The 20,336-nt window shown below is 44.7% G+C and overlaps 1 protein-coding gene across 3 annotated transcripts; it reads left to right on the forward strand.

The window, feature by feature from the left end:
- Nucleotides 1-102: 102 nt before the first annotated feature.
- On the forward strand, nt 103-19,318 carry DCUN1D5 (defective in cullin neddylation 1 domain containing 5). Of its 3 annotated transcripts, XM_038762011.1 has the most exons (8): nt 103-181; nt 5,743-5,834; nt 10,705-10,775; nt 11,151-11,242; nt 17,277-17,385; nt 17,495-17,599; nt 18,069-18,171; nt 18,975-19,318. In XM_038762011.1, the coding sequence occupies exons 3-8, from the start codon at nt 10,734-10,736 to the stop codon at nt 19,028-19,030; spliced, it is 507 nt and encodes a 168-aa protein (XP_038617939.1). In that variant the 5' UTR covers nt 103-181; nt 5,743-5,834; nt 10,705-10,733; the 3' UTR covers nt 19,031-19,318. The 3 variants fall into 3 exon arrangements, with proteins under 3 accessions (XP_038617939.1, XP_038617938.1, XP_038617937.1); XM_038762010.1 differs by lacking the exons at nt 103-181; nt 5,743-5,834; nt 10,705-10,775 and adding an exon at nt 15,856-15,958 and having other exon boundaries at nt 11,153-11,242; XM_038762009.1 differs by lacking the exons at nt 103-181; nt 5,743-5,834; nt 10,705-10,775; nt 11,151-11,242 and adding an exon at nt 15,976-16,917.
- The last annotated feature ends 1,018 nt before the right edge of the window (nt 19,319-20,336 follow it).

The raw sequence follows: 20,336 nt of genomic DNA on the forward strand, positions 1-20,336 counted from the left end.
CTTCGGTCCGTCCGCCCGCCCCCGTCCCCCCCCGCCCCCCCCCCACCATGCCGGTGAAGAAGAAAAGGAAATCCGCCGCGGCGGCGGCGGCGGCGGCAGCGGGAGCGGCGGGGGCGGCGGGGCCCGGGGCCGGACCGGGGGCGGAGGACGCCGCCGCCATCAAGAAGTGCAAAATCTCCAGGTACTGCCGCACACCCCGCCCCGCCTCCCCATTCATTCATTCATTCGTTCGCTCATTCATTCATTCGGTCGTATTTACTGAGCGCTTCCCGTGTGCGGAGCGCTGGGCCACTTATTTACTTATTTATTTATTTTATTTGTACCTATCTATTCTATTGATTTTATTCTGTCAGTGTGTTTGGTTTGGTTCTCCGACTCCCCCTTTTAGACTGGGAACCCACTGTGGGGTAGGGACCGTCTCTAGATGTTGCCAATTTGGACTTCCCAATCAATCAATCAATCGTATTTATTGAGCGCTTACTATGTGCAGAGCACTGTACTAAGCGCTTGGGAAGTACAAATTGGCAACACATAGAGACGGTCCCTACCCAACAGTGGGCTCGCAGTCTAAAAGGGGGAGGCAGAGAACAGAACCAAACATACCAACAAAATAAAATAAGTGGGATAGAAATGTACAACTAAAATAAATAAATAAATAAATAGAGTAAGCGCTTAGTACAGTGCTCTGCACACAGTAAGCGCTCAATCAATACGATTGATGATGGTGATGATGAGCGCTTCCCGTGTGCAAAGCGCTGGGCCATTTATTTATTTACTTATTTATTTATTTTATTTGTACCTATATATTCTATTTATTTTATTCTGTCAGTACGTTTGGTTTTGTTCTCCGTCTCCCCCTTTTAGACTGGGAGCCCACTGTGGGGTAGGGACCGTCTCTAGATGTTGCCAATTTGGACTTCCCAAGCGCTTAGTACAGTGCTCTGCACATAGTAAGCGCTCAATAAATACGATTGATGATGACAGGGCAGGGGCCTGGGAGTCACAAGGTTTGCTGCCATTTGTCTACTGCATGGGGACAGGGTAGGGGCCTGGGAGTCACAAGGTTTGCTGCCGTTTGCTTTTGTTCTCTGTCTCCCCCTTTTAGACTGGGAGCCCACTGTGGGGTAGGGACCGTCTCTAGATGTTGCCAATTTGGACTTCCCAAGCGCTTAGTACAGTGCTCTGCACATAGTAAGCGCTCAATCAATACGATTGATGATGATGATGATGATGAGCGCTTCCCGTGTGCAGAGCGCTGGGCCACTTACTTACTTATTTATTTATTTATTTTATTTGTACCTATCTATTCTATTGATTTTATTTTGTTAGTATGTTCGGTTTTGTTCTCCGTCTCCCCCTTTTAGACTGGGAGCCCACTGTGGGGTAGGGACCGTCTCTAGATGTTGCCAATTTGTACTTCCCAAGCGCTTAGTACAGTGCTCTGCACATAGTAAGCGCTCAATAAATACGATTGATGATGACAGGGCAGGGGCCTGGGAGTCACAAGGTTTGCTGCCATTTGTCTGCTGCATGGGGACAGGGTAGGGGCCTGGGAGTCACAAGGTTTGCTGCCGTTTGCTTTTGTTCTCTGTCTCCCCCTTTTAGACTGTGAGCCCACTATTGGGTAGGGACTGTCTCTATACGTTGCCAATTTGTACTTCCCAAGCGCTTAGTACAGTGCTCTGCACATAGCAAGCGCTCAATCAATACGATTGATGATGACAGCGTAGGGGCCTGGGAGTCACAAGGTTTGCTGCCGTTTGCTTTTGTTCTCTGTCTTCCCCCTTTTAGACTGTGAGCCCACTGTTGGGTAGGGACTGTCTCTAGATGTTGCCAGTTTGTACTTGCCAAGCGCTTAGCCCAGTGCTGTGCACACAGTAAGCGCTCAATAAATACGATTGATGATGATGATGATGAGCGCTTCCCGTGTGCAGAGCGCTGGGCCATTTATTTATTCATTTTACCTGTACCTATCTATTCTATTGATTTTATTTTGTCAGTATGTTCGGTTTTGTTCCCCGTCTCCCCCTTTTAGACTGGGAGCCCACTGTGGGGTAGGGACCATCTCTAGATGTTGCCAATTTGGACTTCCCAAGCGCTTAGTACCATGCTCTGCACACAGTGAGCGCTCAATCAATACGATTGATGATGATGATGACGAGCGCTTCCCGTGTGCAGAGCGCTGGGCCATTTATTTATTTATTTATTTATTTTATTTGGACCTATCTATTCTATTTATTTTATTCTGTCAGTATGTTTGGTTTTGTTCTTTGTCTCCCCCTTTTAGACTGGGAGCCCACTGTGGGGTAGGGACCGTCTCTAGATGTTGCCAATTTGGACTTCCCAAGCGCTTAGTACAGTGCTCTGCACACAGTAAGCGCTCAATCAATACGATTGATGATGATGATGACGAGCGCTTCCCGTGTGCAGAGCGCTGCGCCATTTATTTATTTATTTATTTTATTTGCACATATCCATTCTATTTATTTTATTTTGTCAGTATGTTTGGTTTTGTTCTCTGTCTCCCCCTTTTAGACAGTGAGCCCGCTGTCGGGTAGGGACCGTCTCTAGATGTTGCCAGTTTGTACTTCCCAAGCGCTTAGTACAGTGCTCTGCACACAGTAAGCGCTCAATAAATACGATTGATGATGATGATGATGATGATGATGGGTTAAGCGCCTGGGAAGTCCACGTTGGCCACAGATAGGGACGGTCCCTCCCTCACAGCGGGCGCACGGTCTAGAAGGGGGAGACGAACGACAGAACGTATGAAAAAAATAAAATAAGTAGAGGAAATAGGTACAAGGAAAACAGAGTAATAAATATGTACAGACATATATACATATATGCAGGTGCTGTGGGGAGGGGAAGGAGGGCATCTCCCCCATCCCCCTCCTGGCCCCATCACCCACACCCTCCAGCACCCTCCTTCATCATCTTCTCCATAATAATGAAGGTATTCATTCATTCAGTCGTATTTATTGAGCGCTCACTGTGTGCAGAGCACTGTACTAAGCGCCTGGGAAGTACAAGTTGGCACCATATAGAGACGGCCCCTACCCAACAATGGGCTCCCATTCTAGAAGAGTGGGCTCAGAGCGCTTACTACGTGTAAAGCACTGTTCTAAGAGCCGGGGAGGTTACAAGGCGATCAGGTTGTCCCAAGGGGGGGCTCACAGTCTTCATCCCCATTTTACAGATGAGGGCACTGAGGCCCAGAGAAGTTAAGTGACGTGCCCAAAGTCACCCAGCTGACAGTTGGCGGAGTTGGGATTTGAACCCATGACCTCTGAGTCCAACACCCGTGCTCTTTCCACTGAGCCACGCTGCTTCTCCCTCTCCTTCTCCATCATCTCCATCTCCATCTTCTCCATCTCATCCTCCATCTCCATATCCCATTCCATTTCCATCTCCTCCGTCTCCATATCCCATTCCATTTCCATCTCCTCCGTCTCCATATCCCGTTCCATTTCCATTTCCTCCCTCCATCTCCATCTCCTCCTCCTCCCGGCCCTCCCCACTCTTGGGCAGTGGGCTCAATGGGTGGCCCAGTTGTCTCCCCAGAGGCTGCCCGGGGGGCCCAGCCTCCTCACCCTTTCAGCCTCCACCTGCACCCCAGTTGGCATCTCCAAGCGCTTAGCGCACAGTGCCCTGCACACAGTGAGCACTCAGTCGGGAACGGTCAAATGGAGGAATCCTTCGGCCCCCCGGACCCGGATTGGACTCTCAGCGCAGAGATGGAGCCGTTAGAAACTTCAACAGTGGCATTTTCTTCTTCATCCACACTGTCCTCTTCTCCTTCTCTTCCTCCTCCCCTCCTCCTCGCCACCCACCTGCCCTTCTTGGGGTTCTGGTTTTGCAGGGAGAGATTCGGGGAGAGGCTGGACCCCAACCCACCTCTATCTGGGAGCCTTTCTGGTGGTAATAGAATGACTTTTCTTCCCTCTCCCTTCTGCTGTCCCGCGGGACGTCTCGTGGAGGCTTCCCGCCCCCCATTTTAAACCTAAACGTTGTGTTTGTTTTTTAAGGTGTAGGCTCCTCAGCAAGGTGGTGATCGATTCATTCCTTAATTCCGGCCGACTGCTTCCCTTCTATACTCAGCTGCTTCCTGGGCATCGGTAACCCCCGATGCTCGGCTTGCACCTATTAAACATTTCGTTCAGTCGTATTTATTGAGCGCTTACTGTGAGCAGAGCACTGTACTGAGCACTTGGGAAGTCGGCGACATATAGAGACGGTCCCTGCCCAGCAACGGGCTCGCAGTCTGGAAGGGGGAGGCAGACAACAGAACATGTAGACGGGTGTCAAAACCGTCAGAATAAATAGAATCATCATCATCATCATCAATCGTATTTATTGAGCGCTTACTATGTGCAGAGCACTGTGCTAAGCGCTTGGGAAGTACAAATTGGCAACATATAGAGACAGTCCCTACCCAACAGTGGGCTCATAGTCTAAAAGGGGGAGGAATTGCAGCTATAGAAGGAATAGAGCTATAGAATAAATAGAATTAGAGCTATGTCAGTAATCCCGATAAACTGAACGGGATGATAGGGGAAAGGTCTCCCGGAATTTGGGCTCATCTCACAGACTCTGATAGGCGCACCCAAGGATCTGGGACGTGTCGTCAAGCACCATTACAATATTTCCGTTTTAATCGGGAAAAAAGATGAAGCTGGCTGGCAGTACCTAGCCAGCACTTTGCCTCTCTGGTTGTGGGTTGAGAGTGCCAGATCTCCGAGGTTCAGATAATAACCTCTATTGCATCATAATGGTGGCTTGTGTGTTTTTAATATAGGGTGTTTTATTTTTAAAAGAAGTGTCGATTTGCCCAGCTCTATATTTTAGTCAGAACGTTCTGTCTTGAGAATGATTTTCAAGAGGATGTTCGTGCAAAGCAGAGCTTACAGTGAACAAAATCCAGCCTAAACTGGTGGGTTATCTGGCAGTTATCTATAATTTATGCAAACGGTTTCTAGTCACAAGTCAGTTGCACTTTCTTCTGTATTTGGCATTTATACTGACTGTGTCTTGTGGCCTCTCGCTGACTGCTTCCAAAAGCGAGGTTATCACCCAAATTAGCGAAAACCTAAATAATCTCCTATTTAATTAGAGGGTGTGGGGGGGAGAGAGAGAGAGTAATGTCAAGATGGTTACCAACTGTTCATTTTTCAAACTGTTTGGGATGCACAGTCTGATTCAGTCCCTAAACAGGTGGGTAAGCGTGACGATCGTTGCCTCAAAAATAAGGGAACCCGGAACGAGTCTCTGATAGCTGAAGGCCACCCACGTCCGGGCTGTCCCGAAGCCGGGATTGATCTACAGATGTTAGTACAGTGCTCTGCACATAGTAAGCGCTCAATAAGTACGATTGATGATCTACAGATGTTCTTGACCTCCAGGCCTGTGTTCAGGCCGCTAAGGTTCTTCTCCTCGCGTTTGGTCTTCGGGAATTCTGGGCCAAGAGAGTCGGTCTTTTATTTTTAAAACGTGATAGCAAGAAATCTTTTCCACAAAGTGGGGTTTTTATTAACGTGGGCTTTTGGGTGGTTGTTTTTTTTTTTCCATGAACTACCATCAGGCTGCTCACATTGAAGCAAATGTAGGTTTTCCCACGGGTGCCGTGTAAAATTACCTCAAGACCCATATTTGGTTTAGTTCTGACTTAGTTGTAGCCATGTTTTTATTAAGAGTTTGGGCTATATGGTGTTTCAGGCATCTTTCTCTATCTGTTTTTCCAAGTTATTGCAGATCACAAGCCTCTGCTAGACTAATAAGTGGCGACGAGCATTTTTCAAGTAAGAAGTGCCTGGCTTGGTTTTACGAGTATGCAGGTAATTGAAGTAATAATGCCATTTTTCAAACACGTGATTAATAAGTACTGAATATAAGAAAAACAGCCCTTGGGTTTCATTTCATTATGTCGGGAAACGTGGCTCCTCGCTCATCTGGAGAATCGTCCAGAAACTGGGACTTTTATCAGCCGGATTCTGTTCCGCCTCCATCCTCTCAGGCCTGTTACCTTGAACCTCAGAGGGCTGCATCATTCACAGTGGTTCTATTTCAAATAGTGCAAATGGAGTGCCTATTTTTGCAGCGCTGATCTAGATTACGTATCGGGGTCACCTCGCGAAAGGTGTGAATCGAAGCGTCAGATAGATTCTATTTTTGATGCCATAATTTATCTTCACTTTTCCTGCCTAGATTTCAGCTGAGCGATCCCCAGGGGCATCTCAAGCTAATGCCAAGTTATTTGGTAACCGGGAGTGTTGATTTATACTAAACTAGGCACGGCCTTACTGTCTAGTAAACCGGGAAGCCAATAACCCGATATAGCTAAATGGAAGCCGAGTACTTCTTTTTGTCCTCGGGAGAAAATGTTGACCCTTTCTTCAAAACGTTGGGTGTGTTGACTTTGACCTGGCGTGTCAGGGCAGGAATTGAAGAACCAAAAGTGGCCTCTCGTCTTAGTTTCTTTCTTTGTCCAAACTGCACTTTTTTTAAAAAAAATATTCCTCTCTGTGCTTGGGCCCAACTCCTTGACATCTCACTCTTTTCTGCAGTGATACACAGGGTAGTCAAGTGGAAGATTTTTCCCAAGGTGATACAGGCCGGTTATATTGGGCCGAAAATTGGGCCACTGTCCTAAAATGAACATTGTTCTTTTCCCCCTTGGGGGCCACGAGAGAGGGTTGGAGGACGAGGGTGGAGTTGTAGTGTCCCAGTATTCTGAAACCTTTCAGAAAATGGGGAAGCGTCACGTCCGCTCCGACCCAGGTGAAAGCATCCGAGAACTGAAAGTGGGTAGGGATATCCGGCAACTGGCAAATCCCAGCCTGCCCTGGCTAAAATGAAACGGATCCTTAAAGTTTGATCAGCTCTCTGATGATTGTGCGTCTTACCTACGCATTTTGGGCAGTTGGGCAGCCTTAAATGATGGAATCTCCCGATTTAATGTACACCCACCTGAACAGAGCGTGAAGCGATGACGGACAAAAGTGGTGGCGTGCTTGCTGGCCATAGCGGTTAAGGCCCAAGTACTCCCGAGACAAATTTTCCAAAAATAGGAGAGGCTCTCCAAGTACACGATCTCTGGGTTATCAGAGACCTGCGAGTCATTTGGCCGAGTGGAGTAGCATTTTCAGGTGCGTTTTCCCTGCAGTCAGTTTTTCATTTTCCGTCGAGCGAGGAATCCCGATCGGTCCCTGCATGTAGGTGTGGTGGTTGTGCACGTAATTTGTTCTTGATGGGGGGGTGTACTTGCATTCAATCCAGTAAGCTCGGTGTGCTTAGAGAGTCATTCAAATCATATTTATTGAGCGCTTACTGTGTGCAGAGCACTGTACTAAGCACTTGGAAAGTACCATTCAGCAATAAAGAGAGACAATCCCTGCCCACACTGGATAGAAATATGGCACGGGCAGAATAAGTGCTCAATAAAAAGACATGATTGAATGAATGAAAAGGACCCTCCTTTACAGCAAAGTGGTCTGTCCCCTCCCTTTTTTTTATTTTTTATTTTTTTTTTTTACTGGTTGGCAGTATTTGAGGCCTACATTGTTTGAATAAATGATTATCTCTTCTAAAATGAAAAGACTGCTTTAAGAAAAAAACTCATCGGCTTATGTCAAAGGTTTTGTGTTTTTCAAAATGAAAATACAAGGATTTTAGTTCCTATTTTTGCTTTTAATAAAGCCATTATAATAATAATAATGACATGTATTAAGCGCTTACTAAGTGCAAAGCACTGTTCTAAGCACTGGGAAGGTTACAGGGTCCCACCTGGGGCTCACGGTCTTAATCTCCATTTTACAGGTGAGGTAACTGAGTCATGGAGAAGTTAAGTGACTTGCCCAAAGTCACACAGCTGACAAGTGGGGGAGCCGGGATTGGAACCCTTGACCACTGACTCAAAAGCCCGTACTCTTTCCACTGAGCCACGCAGCTTCTCTGCCATGCTGCTTCCATTATAATGCTCTCGGCATACATAGATGGCAGGTTGCTCTTATTTAGAAGTTGTTCCATCAAAAATATAAGTCCATAAGGTTATATCTGTACACCTTTATCGTGAATGTATCCTGCTATTCAGGATAAAGGTGCTGATTTTACACTAGCATGAGCCCTTTCAACTCCGGATCTGAGGAGACCGCCCAGGTTAGATGGGATCCAAAACTCCATTTTGCACTTCATTAATGATAGCATTTATTAAGCGCTTACCATGTGCAAAGCACTGTTCTAAGCGCTGGGGAGGTTGCAAGGTGATGAGGTTGTCCCATGGGGGGGCTCACAATCTTCATCCCCATTTTCCAGATGAGGGAGCTGAGGCCCAGAGAAGTGAAGTGACTTGCCCAAAGTCACACAGCTGACGAGTGGTGGAGCTGGGATTTGAACCCATGACCTCTGACTCCAAAGCCCATGCTCTTTCCACTGAGCCACGTGTCTAATGCTTTTCATTAGACAAAAGTAAAGACCATACCATTGACATTAAAAAAAGAGGGACTAGTCCCCGGTAATGGAGAGAGGAATTCAAAGGCTTTTCAGTGTGATGCCCTGGTATTAAAAATCACCTAGCGAGCACAAACGATCGTATAACAAAACCGTTAGAGTGTGGCCCACTTTCAGGGAAACGGGTGTTTGTGTTCTAATTAATGCTGTTTGCCACGTTGACCATCTTAGCTTATCGCTTCTGATCTGTTTCCTTTCCTGTCAGAGTTGAGGCCATTTGGGGAAAAGCTTTAAATGACCGTTCTCTCTTCACTCCCCTTTTCTGTGGATAAAAGAGTCCTTCATTTACCTGCAGTCGAGCCCCAAATTCACTTCCGTTTCCATTTCCTAAAATGACCTTCAGTTGGATGGCGAACCGTTCACCCCTCCATGCCAGAGAAAGCAAAGAGTAACAGAGAGAGGCTTTGAGTTCTTCGAGGACAGTTTGAACGTATTCACCCTTGCCATTGGAGATTAGAGAAAGGCAGCGGGCCTAACGTCGGACCATCTGTGTTGCGGGGTTGTAAGTCGTAGCAGACACGTTTCTGTGGGGCCTGTTTCAACAGCCTTGATGCCAGTGAGCAAGTTCAAAATTTACTGAGCGCTCACCATGTGCGGAGCACCTTACCGAGTGCTTGGGAGAGTGGAGTGCAGCAGTAAATGAGGAGCGATTGAGTGCCCACAATGGGGATCACTAGGCAAGACTCCTCGGTCAGAAGTGCTCCGTCAGGAGAGAGTCCATCCAGAAAACTACCGGGCACTGACTCGGTGCTGTACGATGCCACCAGAGCCAGCCTGGCATCGGCCCTAGGCTGTGAAATGCTGGCGGGGTTTTCGGTTCCCGAGAAAGGAATGTCCTCCTTTCGTCCAGGAGGATGGCTCGGGCCATTTTAAGAACGACGTTTCGAGAGTGCCGTAAATCTTACTCCAACTCTTTCAAACGGCAGAATGGTAACCATAGGATAAGCGTCCCGGGAGAGATGATATAACTCACTTCAACCTTCCGTGGGCACAAAGGAGACGGAGCTCTAGCTTAATTGGCATAGTCTCCTACACTAGTCTCAGAGATGACTGGTATGTGATCTGAATTCTGGGCACTGTATTAGAGAGCTCAGGAGGAAATAATTGGAAGGCACTCACAGAGGTATTGGAGGGAAAGCCTAACAGGACTACGATGGATAGATACAGTCTACGTGGTGCTTCCAAATGTCTTTTTTTTTTTTTTTAGGCACCAGGCTTACTAGTTGGTGATAGAGCAACTAAAATAATGTACTGTGAAAACAAACGTTTGGTCCAGTTTACCATTTGAATAATGCTGATTCCGGCCTGCAAGTTGACAGTCTTCTATCACTGTAGTAATTGATAATCGCGATTAATTAAATGTTGGTATGGATTTGTGACTCTACTTTCCAGAATTACAAATTCATATGGTCCCAAAGAGCGTATTTAACTTGTACTAGGGCTGCTTGATTGCTTTTTTTGGTGTGTTTTTTGTCCTTGTCCTTCCTTTTGTGTTTTTCACTCTGCCTCTGAAACAGGGAGTGCAAACCTGATTCTCATCCAGGCAGAAAGAGGTTTTTCCTTTTGACGTGTGGGTTTATCCCTTTTAATATTTCTCGTCGGAAGAAGCACTGGGAACGTTTAGTTTAAACTGAGGAAGAAATTCAGTCTCAGGCAGAGACCCACTCACGTTGTCCCTGATATCCACATTGAACTTTGATCTTTTGTCCCAGAGCCCTAACCCCAGTGACCCATGTTGTGACGGCTCCCAAACTGATTCAAAATGTAGGATCGGGAGACAGAGAACATTTACTTCGTACCTCTTCTTGGCATAGAGTGTAACGATTGAAACAATGTTTGCATAACTCGTGTGAACCCTGTAAATACAGGATAAAATTAGAACTCTTAAAATATATTTTTTTAAAGAAAGCTGGTTTTTGAAGTCACATTTTTACCATTCTTCTTTTTATTTAGTCCTATGCTGTTATTTGGCCACCTACGTTGCACGAACATTTCAGGATGCTAAAAGTTCTTAAGAGTATTTCCAAGCGTTTACACTGTTTGAAAGTAATAAGTAATACCAAAGTGTGAGGGTCTACAAAGTATACTGTAGGCGTAGTTCAAAATACTACTAATCTGGATCTTATTTTGATGTGGACTTGAAGTTTTTTTCCCCCATTTTTGTCATTCATCGTTAATGAACTCTTTTTATATTTGAAGGTCCAGATGAAGTAGTAGGGCCTGAAGGAATGGAAAAGTTTTGTGAAGACATTGGCGTTGAACCTGAAAATGTAGGTCTTAATTCTGAGCATGGTGGGAGCTAAGGAGAGAACATTTTTTTGAAAAGTATGATAATTGGATCCTCTGATAAACTGGAAACAAATTTTTGACTGTGTAGAGCATTTTTGTTCCTGTATTTCATTTGGAATTAGATGTTTTCCCTTCCTTTCCCTTAGAGAGTAACTCTGTATATTGTTCAGAATCTATTTGCGTTAGTGTTCTATCCCGTGAAGTCAGTTAAACTCCTTATATCTCGCTGTTTCGTAGTTTGTACCTCGTATTATCAGAAATATTCCTGAAATCAAAATGCTCTCCAAACTAAACTATGGACCTGCCTATTTAATTGCTGACTCTTTTCCCCTATCCTTATGTTTTGTTCTTTTCAGATTATTATGTTAGTTTTAGCCTGGAAATTGGAGGCTGAAAGCATGGGATTTTTTACCAAGGAAGAGTGGTTAAAGGGGATGACTTCATTACAGTAAGGGCTTTTTTCAAAACAAATTTGAGAGTTGTTATTTTGACAGTCTTAATTGATGTTCTGTGTTTCATAACCCTCCCATTGGAACGTGCAGAAAGAATACGAAACGTTTCCCCTCCAAGTGATCAATTTAAACAGAGGCTCGATGAGCAGTAGACGGGTGAAAATGGCAGCCGTCGGGATGTTTTAATGAAAACACTTTGTAGCCTTAGTCTACAATTTGTGGTATTTATTGAGCGCTCACTGGGTGCAGAGCACTATACAAAGTACAATAGAGTTGGAAGACGTGGTCCCTGCCCACGGGGTGCTTACAAGTCTGTGAGGGAAAGACAGACAGGAAAGTCCATTACAGGTGGGAGAAATTGTCACGTATAAAGCCATATCCAGAAGTGCTGTAGGGCTGGGTTTGAGACCCACAGACAAGCACAAAGGTGTTGCAGAGGAGACCAGAGCTCAGAGAGGAAAACATCTTTATCTGACCCTCTTGAGGAGGATGCGGTGCAAGGAATCACTCGCCCAAATTGGTCTGTGCGCTGTCTAGGATACTTTACCATGGGGTTCAGAAATGCTGTGTTATTCATTCATTGTCGTATTTATTGAGCACTTGCTGTGTGCAAAGCACTATACTGATCGTAGGCTGTGTGCAGAGCACTGTAGATGAGCGCTTGGAAGAGTACAGTATAACGATAGACAGACACATCCCCTGCCCACAGAGAGCTTACAGTCTAAAAATGAGCTTACAGCAGTTGGGATAGGCCAGGGTTCCTTTCTTCCCCCCCAGCCCCCTTCCATCCCCTACAGTCCAGTCTTATCCTTGGGGAACAGTTTCAACAGAGAGCTCCTGGCGTGAAACCATGTAGTTTGGAAATGTTTCATTTGCCTCCTCATTAGAAAGGTTAAGGTTAGTGGACCAGACCAGAATTTTGCCTTGGTTAACACACACCCTGAGCTAATTTTGTGAATAGGCAGGTTGTCCTATAAACTCATTCCATAGTACCGCACTTTTAATAATTTGGAAGGTAGGGTAAGGGGTTTAAAGTAATTCTTCCGAGAGTACTCGATAACATTTTAGCATCGGGAAAAAAAAAGTCAGTGAGGTCAGCTATATTTTATCTTGCACCCAGTGCCTTTCATCTTGAATAATGGTCGATAGGTTTTTTTTTTTAAAAAAAGCACACCAAGCATTTAGTCTCTCAGGAAACATTCCCCCTAGAATAATGTTTAAGGAAGGCTTAGGGTAAAAATATCTTCCAAGTGAAAAACCCGATGTCGGGACCAATCATCTGCATTGTCTTGTGTGGAAAAAACAGTTTATTCACTTGGCACCATCTCCTTCGCCTTCCTCCCGTTTCTTTTTCCCACTAGGCTGATCAGGTAGTCTAAGGAAATCAGTAGCATCGGGTACAGCAGTGCTTAGGGCTGGGAGACTTTTTCTCGTAGCAAGCAGTGAATGTATTTTTCTCTTTGGACCTATGTTAGTGTGGAAGCGTTTAATCACACAGCATGAACGCCTGTCTCCATTAGAAGTTCTGAACTGCACAAGATGGAGTCTGTAGGTTGCAGGAGAGATACCAGTTTTCATCGCGGTATTCATGCCTGAAATTGCTCTGCTTTCCACCTAGACATTATAATGCCCCATTTTAATATATTAGTGTTCAAAAATGATCATTTGGATTTATGTGCCTTTGTGGTTAAACGAGCCTTTTGGGGGAGAAGCAAAATGATCTTTTTGAGTTTTGCGAAGAGGAAAATGTTTCCTTTTGGGAGGCATTATTTTAACGTGGATATTTTAAGCAGCTGAATTATAAAAATGCTTTATCTGTACAGGCCATTCCAAAGCACTCAGAGAAATGCATTTTAAATGAACGAAAAAGATAATTGTAAATCTGCTCTCATAGAGTGAAACAGTCTGTACTGGTACTATAAAATACCTTAGGGTTGCCTGTTAACCATGTAACTTTTTTCACTTAATTTTATAATGCTGTTTGTGCTCCCATGTCACTGCTGTGCTTATAGTTGTATGTGAAACACAAATTGTCATAACAATTCTGTGACTATAAAAATAGGTATCAGTTAAATCAATGATCCCACTGTAGTGTTAACTTGAACCCACAGAGTATTTTTTTCAGTATTGTCCGTAATAGCAACTGATCTAATACAGCCGTACAAAAATATCAGTAACTTCCTAGGCTTCAAAAATTTTCCCCCGTCTTACTCTCCCCCAAGAGATGCTCATGCAGTAAAATCATCTTGCTCTTTAGTACTCCCAAGTTCCATACAGTAAGCCAGAGTTGATAGAACTCCCTTGATATATTCCCTTTAGAGTTTCCCTTAGCACATTCTGGCTTTCCCCAGAGATCAGCAATACGGCACCTTCTGAGCTCCATCTGATCAATTCTCAAAAAAAAAATTGAGGGAAAAACCCCCCACCCCTTTTCAACTTGGAGGCTCAGTGATTTGAGACCCTCAGTGATTTGACCCTTTGGGTGCAACCACTTTCTCCTATTTGTAGGAAGGATTAAAAGAGTAGGCCTTGCCATCCTAGTCTGTCACTAAAACTAGGCGCCAAATTGAAGGGTAACAAAACCTTAAATTAGGGAGTACTAGAATAATTTAAGCACTCCTGGGCAAGTAAAGGTTTTTTTGTTTTGTTTAAAAAAAAATTCCTCTTCCAAGGGCTTTGGGATATCACATGACAAACATTTTCTTACACACACAGTCTCATTTGGGGATAGAAGCTCGTGGGAGTAGAATAAACTCCAAGGCTCAGGGAAAGGTTCAAGTGATTTTGGTTCAACTTATTTTGATTTAGAGTGCAGTCTCGCTCGGTCTGATTTATTTAAATGTATTCACCTGATATGGAAGTGATAGGATCAGCCCGTGTAGGTCTGGAATGAGTCAAGAAACTGTGTAGATGGCCTGCTTGCTTGTTCTGATTGAAGATAGGGAACCTAATGAGATCATTCTGGGCCCCGAATCATTCTCGTTGGCATTCTTGAGGGGCAGTTTGAGAGATTAGTGAAGTGCAGTGAGCATACGCTCCAGACCAAACCTCACACCCTATCTGGGAAAACCTGGACCAAAACCCAAGAGAGCTCTAAGAATTTGTTCCCCCGTGATCTCAGTTGTCCGTCCTTTGGGGGAGCAGGGAAACTTTGTACCCCGTGGAGTTTGGGAGTTCCAATTCCTGTAGGCAAATGGATTGGTTCCCTCTGGTTCATTCATTCAATCATATTGAGTGCTTACTGTGTGCAGAACAGTATACTAAGCGCTTGGGAAGTACAATTCAGCAACAGATAGAGACAGTCCCTGCCCACATCGGGCTCACAGTCCAGAAGTGGGGGAAACAGGCAGACATCAATGCCATATCTTTTCCAGGTATTCCGGTCAGTTTTATCTGAGTGACTGCTTTTTGTTTCTCGGGCCACTAAATTCTTTTATGGGTAGATTGCAGTATTGTTCCTAGTAACGCTTCCCCCTCAGAGTAGGGAAATGGAATCAGAATCGTGGGAATAGTGATTGTGGTATTTGGTTAGCACTTATGTGCCAAGCCCTGGGGTAGATGCAAGTTAATCAGGCCGGACCCAGTCCCTGTCCCTCATGGGGTTCACAGGCCAAGTAGGAGGGAGAACCGGGAAGAATTCCCATTTTTACACGTGAGGAAACAGAGGCCCAGAAAAGTTAAGAGTGATTTGCCCAAGGTCTCGCAGCAGGCAGGGGCAGAGCCATCATTCATTCAACCGTATTTATCGAATGCTTCCTGTGTGCAGAGCACTGTGCTAAGCGCTTGGGAAGTACGTTAGAACTTGGGTCCCAGGTTCTCTGGCGCCTGGGCTCTTTCCGGGTAGGCCACACCACTTCTCCATTACAAGACGCAAGAAGGGGTCTTCAGACCAGCAACAAGGTTTTATGCGCAGCTATTTATTTATAATAATGATAGTCATGGTGGTATTTAAGTGCTTACTGTGTGCCAAGCGCTGTTCTAAGCACTGGGGTAGGTACACGGTAATCGGATTGGACACAGTCCCTGCCCCCCTTGGGGCTCACCCTCTTAATCCCCATTTTCCAGTTGAGGTAACTGAGGGCCACCCAGTGAAGTGACTTGCCCAAGGTCACACAGCAGTCATGTGGTGGAGCCTGGATTAGAACCCAGGTCCTTCTGACTCCCAGCCCCGTGCTCCGTCCCCTAAGCCATCCTTCTGTCTTCCAGAAAGGGTAATCCCATGTAGACAAAAATCTATCCTAGTTATCGCAGGCCTCCAGAGAAGGAAATTCGCCAGCCTTTTGCATCTATCGCAGATCTAGCCAATTTCTTTTATATGTACGTGTGTACATTTAAATCAGAAATTAGCTATGTGCAATTATATATCCTTTCTAGTTAGAGAGCTAGAATGGCCAGATTTCCCCACAACACTCGTAGGGCCCTCAGAAGTCACCTCGCTTCCTCGATCCCCGCGAATCTGCCTCGGAGATGAGTTTGGTGTGTAAATCCTGCCCTGGTATCCGAAAGCTCCTCCTCATGCTAGACCCAGGTTAAGTCTGTGTGCTGACACTGCTGCGTCGTTCAGCTGCCTGTACACCATTGAGCATAAATTTTTTTGGTTTGTGTGCAGACTCCAGCGGGAGTGGATGAAGTTGTGCTGCAGTGGCTACACCCTTTCTTTGAGAAGAGAACAGTAATGGGCAGCTGTTCATCTGTCCCGTGGGTCGGATCATGTTGAGTGCTCGTCCTTTCTGCTCAATGTTTCTGTGAGGCCGTTAGGAGAGAGATAAGACGGTTGTAGCGAGTGCCATCGGCGGGCTGATGCCAGCTTGGCCCTCACCCGGTTTCGTCCCACCTACACGGTTCAGCCATTCGAACTCCGGGCCCCCCCCCCCGACCCGGCCGCCACCTCGCTGATTTGGGGGAAAGCGAGCGCATCTGGAGGTTGAGGTGTGGGGAGAAAGAAACGGTGGCTGCTGGATTCTTGTCTGCCTGGGTGTCCTCAGATGCTGACGGCCAGGAGTTCCTGTATTTTTTTCCCCCCCTTTTTTCCCCCAAATTCCACTTCAGCCGCTTCCTGAAATGGAGCTCGGAAACTTGGCCGTATTCATTCGATCGATGGTATTTATCCAGCGCGTACAATGTGCAGAGCACTGGAAAGAGCGCTTGCGAGACAACAGAATTAGCAGACAAGTTCCCTGCCCGTAACGAGCTTACAGTCTAGGTATCCTACCTTAGCCATTATTCTTACAAAGCCCATTTTTATAATTGAAGCATTTTGACGTGTTTCAACCTTCAGTCACGCTAGTTCAGAAATAGATCGCCAAACACATCAGCGTCTCTTAGGTCTTGCTAATAACAGTAGTAATTATTCTGTGTATTTTAGAAGTGGCACCCTCTTTTTAGGTATGCTTTCCAATGGGGACTAGACAATTGTAATTTTGTCATGGTTTTTTTTGTTGTTTTTGTTTTTGTTTTTTGTTTTTTTTTTAAGGCAGTTATTCGGTTTGGGATTGTGGGGTGGAGGGCCTCTGTATGTGACGTTTTGAATTGCAAACAAAATGTTAGACTTTTCCAGGCCTTATTCTTAAAGGGCTTAACCAGATGAGTGGCTAGCTGAAACAGGATCCATTGAGTTCCATCTACTGTAGCACCGTCATCAGTTGTCCTAGTTTGATACGATGCAAGGGAGGTCAGGAAATTCAGTTTTTAATCTCCTTGTTTTTAAAGATCTGTGCAACTGTATTTTTTTGTTTATTTTATCGTCCAATGGTTTTGATATAGAAAAGTCATCTGGGAAGTGACCATCCAAGTGCGAATCTGGATATTTTTAGATTTTGTTTCTTAATGCCGCAGCACGGTACTTAAAAAGCCCACAAGCATGTTCCATAGTGCAAATTTGGAAACTCTCGACTATCTGTATAATTTGAACGTTTAAACCCACTCATTCTGCCCCCGTGCTTCCCTGCCCCTCCACCCTTGCCAGTTCCCCTGAAAGAAGGTTTTCCGCTGTTTTCTTGATCTATATAATTGGTTTGATTTTTGTTTAAGGTGTGACTGCACAGAAAAGTTACAGAGCAAATTTGATTTTTTGCGCTCACAGTTGAACGATATTTCAGCTTTTAAGAATATCTACAGATATGCCTTTGATTTTGCAAGGGTAGGTGGCCTTTCTGTGTTTGGTCATTTGAGCACCCCAGATGTTAAGACTGGATGCTCGAGTTCTAACTTTCTTTTCTTTTTTTTCCCCTTCTTTTCCCAAATATTAGGATAAGGACCAGAGAAGTCTCGATATTGATACCGCAAAATCTATGTTAGCTCTTTTGCTCGGAAGGACCTGGCCACTGTTTTCAGTATTTTACCAGTACTTGGAGGTATTCACGTGTTTGGGGGAGAAAGGGGAGGCACTGTAATCCAGGTGACATAGGGTGTAACTTAAAAAGCGTTGTCCTTCTCTCTATATGGGTGGCAGTGGAAAAGTTCATCATCTGCACCCCAAAGACCTCTCTGTTATCCACACCTGCACTGCAGTTTCTGTAGTGGTTACCTCCCTATCAGCCTATCACAGAAGTAGTGTGGAATAGAAGACCTGTTGTTTAATTTAATTTGAAATCGGATGAGAAGCAGGGTTCGTTCCCCGTGCCGTGGTTAGAAAGCAAACGTGATTCAAAGAGATGCTGGATCGGACGGGCGAGTCTGCGTGTAGCCTCAGTGCATAGGACCGATGATGGTTTTGGGAAAAAACAGAAATATCGGTGGGGTAGCAAGATTATTATCTAGCTGCCCTTAATTGCCATTTAGCCTAGGTTCAGTACTTTAAAATCTCTGTTTCGTTTTTCCTAGCAATCCAAATATCGAGTTATGAACAAAGATCAGTGGTACAATGTCTTAGAATTCAGCAGAACTGTTCACGCAGATCTTAGTAACTATGATGAAGACGGTGCATGTAAGTGTTCACCCTGTAATGTGAGAATGAATTGTGTTCTTGCAAATAAGAGTACTTTCAAAGAGCATTCTGTGATTTGTGCTGCAGTCGTTTTGATTGTTCTCATTCCAGCTTTTAGGATAGGCTTTGGGTGTTACTTTAGGGAATGAAGGTGTCCTTAGTACTTGAATCGCTAGTCCATCGACGGTATTTATTGAGCAGCACTTACTGTGAGCGTAGTGCTTGGGAGAGAATACAACACAACAGAGTTGGTAGATGTGTTCCTCGCCCACGAGGAGCTCACGCATTCATTGTCGTATTTATTGAGCGCTTACTGCGGGCCGGGCGCTGCAGTAAGCGCTTGGGAGCATGCAGTATAACAATAAACGGACACATTCCCAGCCCACAGTGAGCTTCTTTAGGTCACTTCATGGCTTAATTGCTATGGGTGCATAAAATTCATTTTCTGCCCACCACACTAATTGTTAGAAAAACTCAGATTAGCTAATATTCTGGGGAACCCAAAGTAATAGCAAATTCAGAAACTGAAAGTAGATTCAGTTGGAAAGCTGAATTTTTAACTCCAGCTCCCGTTTGAAAGATGCCCCCTTGGGTATATCTGATGAGGAGTATACAACAGGATAGTCTTCAAGTTGGATCATGAGAAACAAGAAGTGAAAATATACAATGGCTTTCTCTGTTTAAAGATGTTTAAACTACCCGATGATAGTTTTAATAACTTTATTTCATGCGCCTCACCAAGAGGTGTTTTAGCAATTTTTCTATTGCTTTTTGTTTGATGAAAGTTGTTTCTTTATTTCTAGGGCCGGTTCTTCTTGATGAATTTGTTGAGTGGCAAAAAGTCCGTCAAGCGTCATAGCAAAAACTACTCTGAAGAAAATGCAGACCTTTTGATGCCCACCTGAATACAAACTAATATGAATCGAAGAAAGAACCATGGGGTGCATTTTCAGCTTTATGAAAGACTTCTTACAGTACTTTTTTTTCCTTTTTTTTTTAAAGGAAGTTCTCTTGTTACATGTGATAAATGGGCATTGAACCACACCTCTTCCGAGACTGAAAAGTGAGGTTTCTGTTTTAGGTTATGTTTATAACATTTATTTCAGAACAATAAAGATCAGATTTGTGACAGAACTAAAGCGAAGCTCTCCCTTGAGTTTGAGCATGGTATTTATTTTTGAACAATCAGAAATTTAAGGTGCTGATTCCCTGAAGATCTTCTCCCCCTCCTCATCCCCACTTCAGAAATTCAACTCTCCGGCACTGTAGTTTGCTGATTATAATCCACCACGTGCCATTGGGAAGAATATTTGTGGATTTTGAACCCCATGAGCATGTTTATCATCTTCCTTTTTGGAACGTGGGAATATCTGATATTTTGGCTCCAGGTTTATCATGAAGATTTTTTTTTAAGGTGTAACATTTCATGCACGCACTACTGAACTGAGTTTTTTATTGGAAATTCTTTATGTGTATCGGTTTTCATTGCACTGATTGTCATAAAAATTCAAATTCACGTTGTGCAATATGTATTCATGTGGATTAGGGCTCTTTGGGTGTACCCTGTCAGTTGGAAGTCTCCACTCCACAAGTCTCCAGTGACCTTAGCGGATGTCAACCCGGTGGACAGACGCTCCAGCTGTTAGAAATCGGATTCTTACATCCTGCTTTTGTGGCATCTCAGGAGGGATCCTTCTCCTCCAAGTCCTGTTGAACTTGAAAGAAGATGCAGTGTTGAGGATGAGTCCGTTTAATCGGTAAGATGAAAAGGGTAAGAAAAGGTGAAAGACCTCAGTAAGTGGTAGTTACTGAACACTTACTGCAGGACACTGAACTAAGCCCTTAAATAAGAGTGGAACACTACTCATGGCATCCCACAGTCAGTAGTAATAATTATAATTATCGTACTTAAGCGCTTAGCATGTGCCAAGCACTGTTCTAGACGCCGGGTTAGATACAAGTTAATCATCATCAATCGTATTTATTGAGCGCTTACTGTGTGCAGAGCACTGTATTAAGTGCTTGGGAAGTACAAATTGGCAACATAATCAGGTTATTGATTGGCAAGTTAATCAGGTTGATCTCAGTCCCTGTCCCCCCTGGGGCTCACACTCTTAATCCCCACTTTACAGATGAGGTAACTGAGGCCCAGAGAAGTGAAATGA

The sequence above is a fragment of the Tachyglossus aculeatus genome, chromosome 20 (assembly GCF_015852505.1).
Source record: "Tachyglossus aculeatus isolate mTacAcu1 chromosome 20, mTacAcu1.pri, whole genome shotgun sequence".
Classification (NCBI taxonomy): Eukaryota; Metazoa; Chordata; class Mammalia; order Monotremata; family Tachyglossidae; genus Tachyglossus; species Tachyglossus aculeatus.

Coding starts and splice junctions, on each gene's coding strand:
- DCUN1D5 (XM_038762011.1), top strand. CDS start 10,734: ATGGAAAAGTTTTGTGAAGACATTGGCGTTGAACCTGAAAAT. Junction 10,776..11,150: donor TTGGCGTTGAACCTGAAAAT/GTAGGTCTTAAT, acceptor TGTTCTTTTCAG/ATTATTATGTTAGTTTTAGC. Junction 11,243..17,276: donor AAGGGGATGACTTCATTACA/GTAAGGGCTTTT, acceptor TTTTTGTTTAAG/GTGTGACTGCACAGAAAAGT.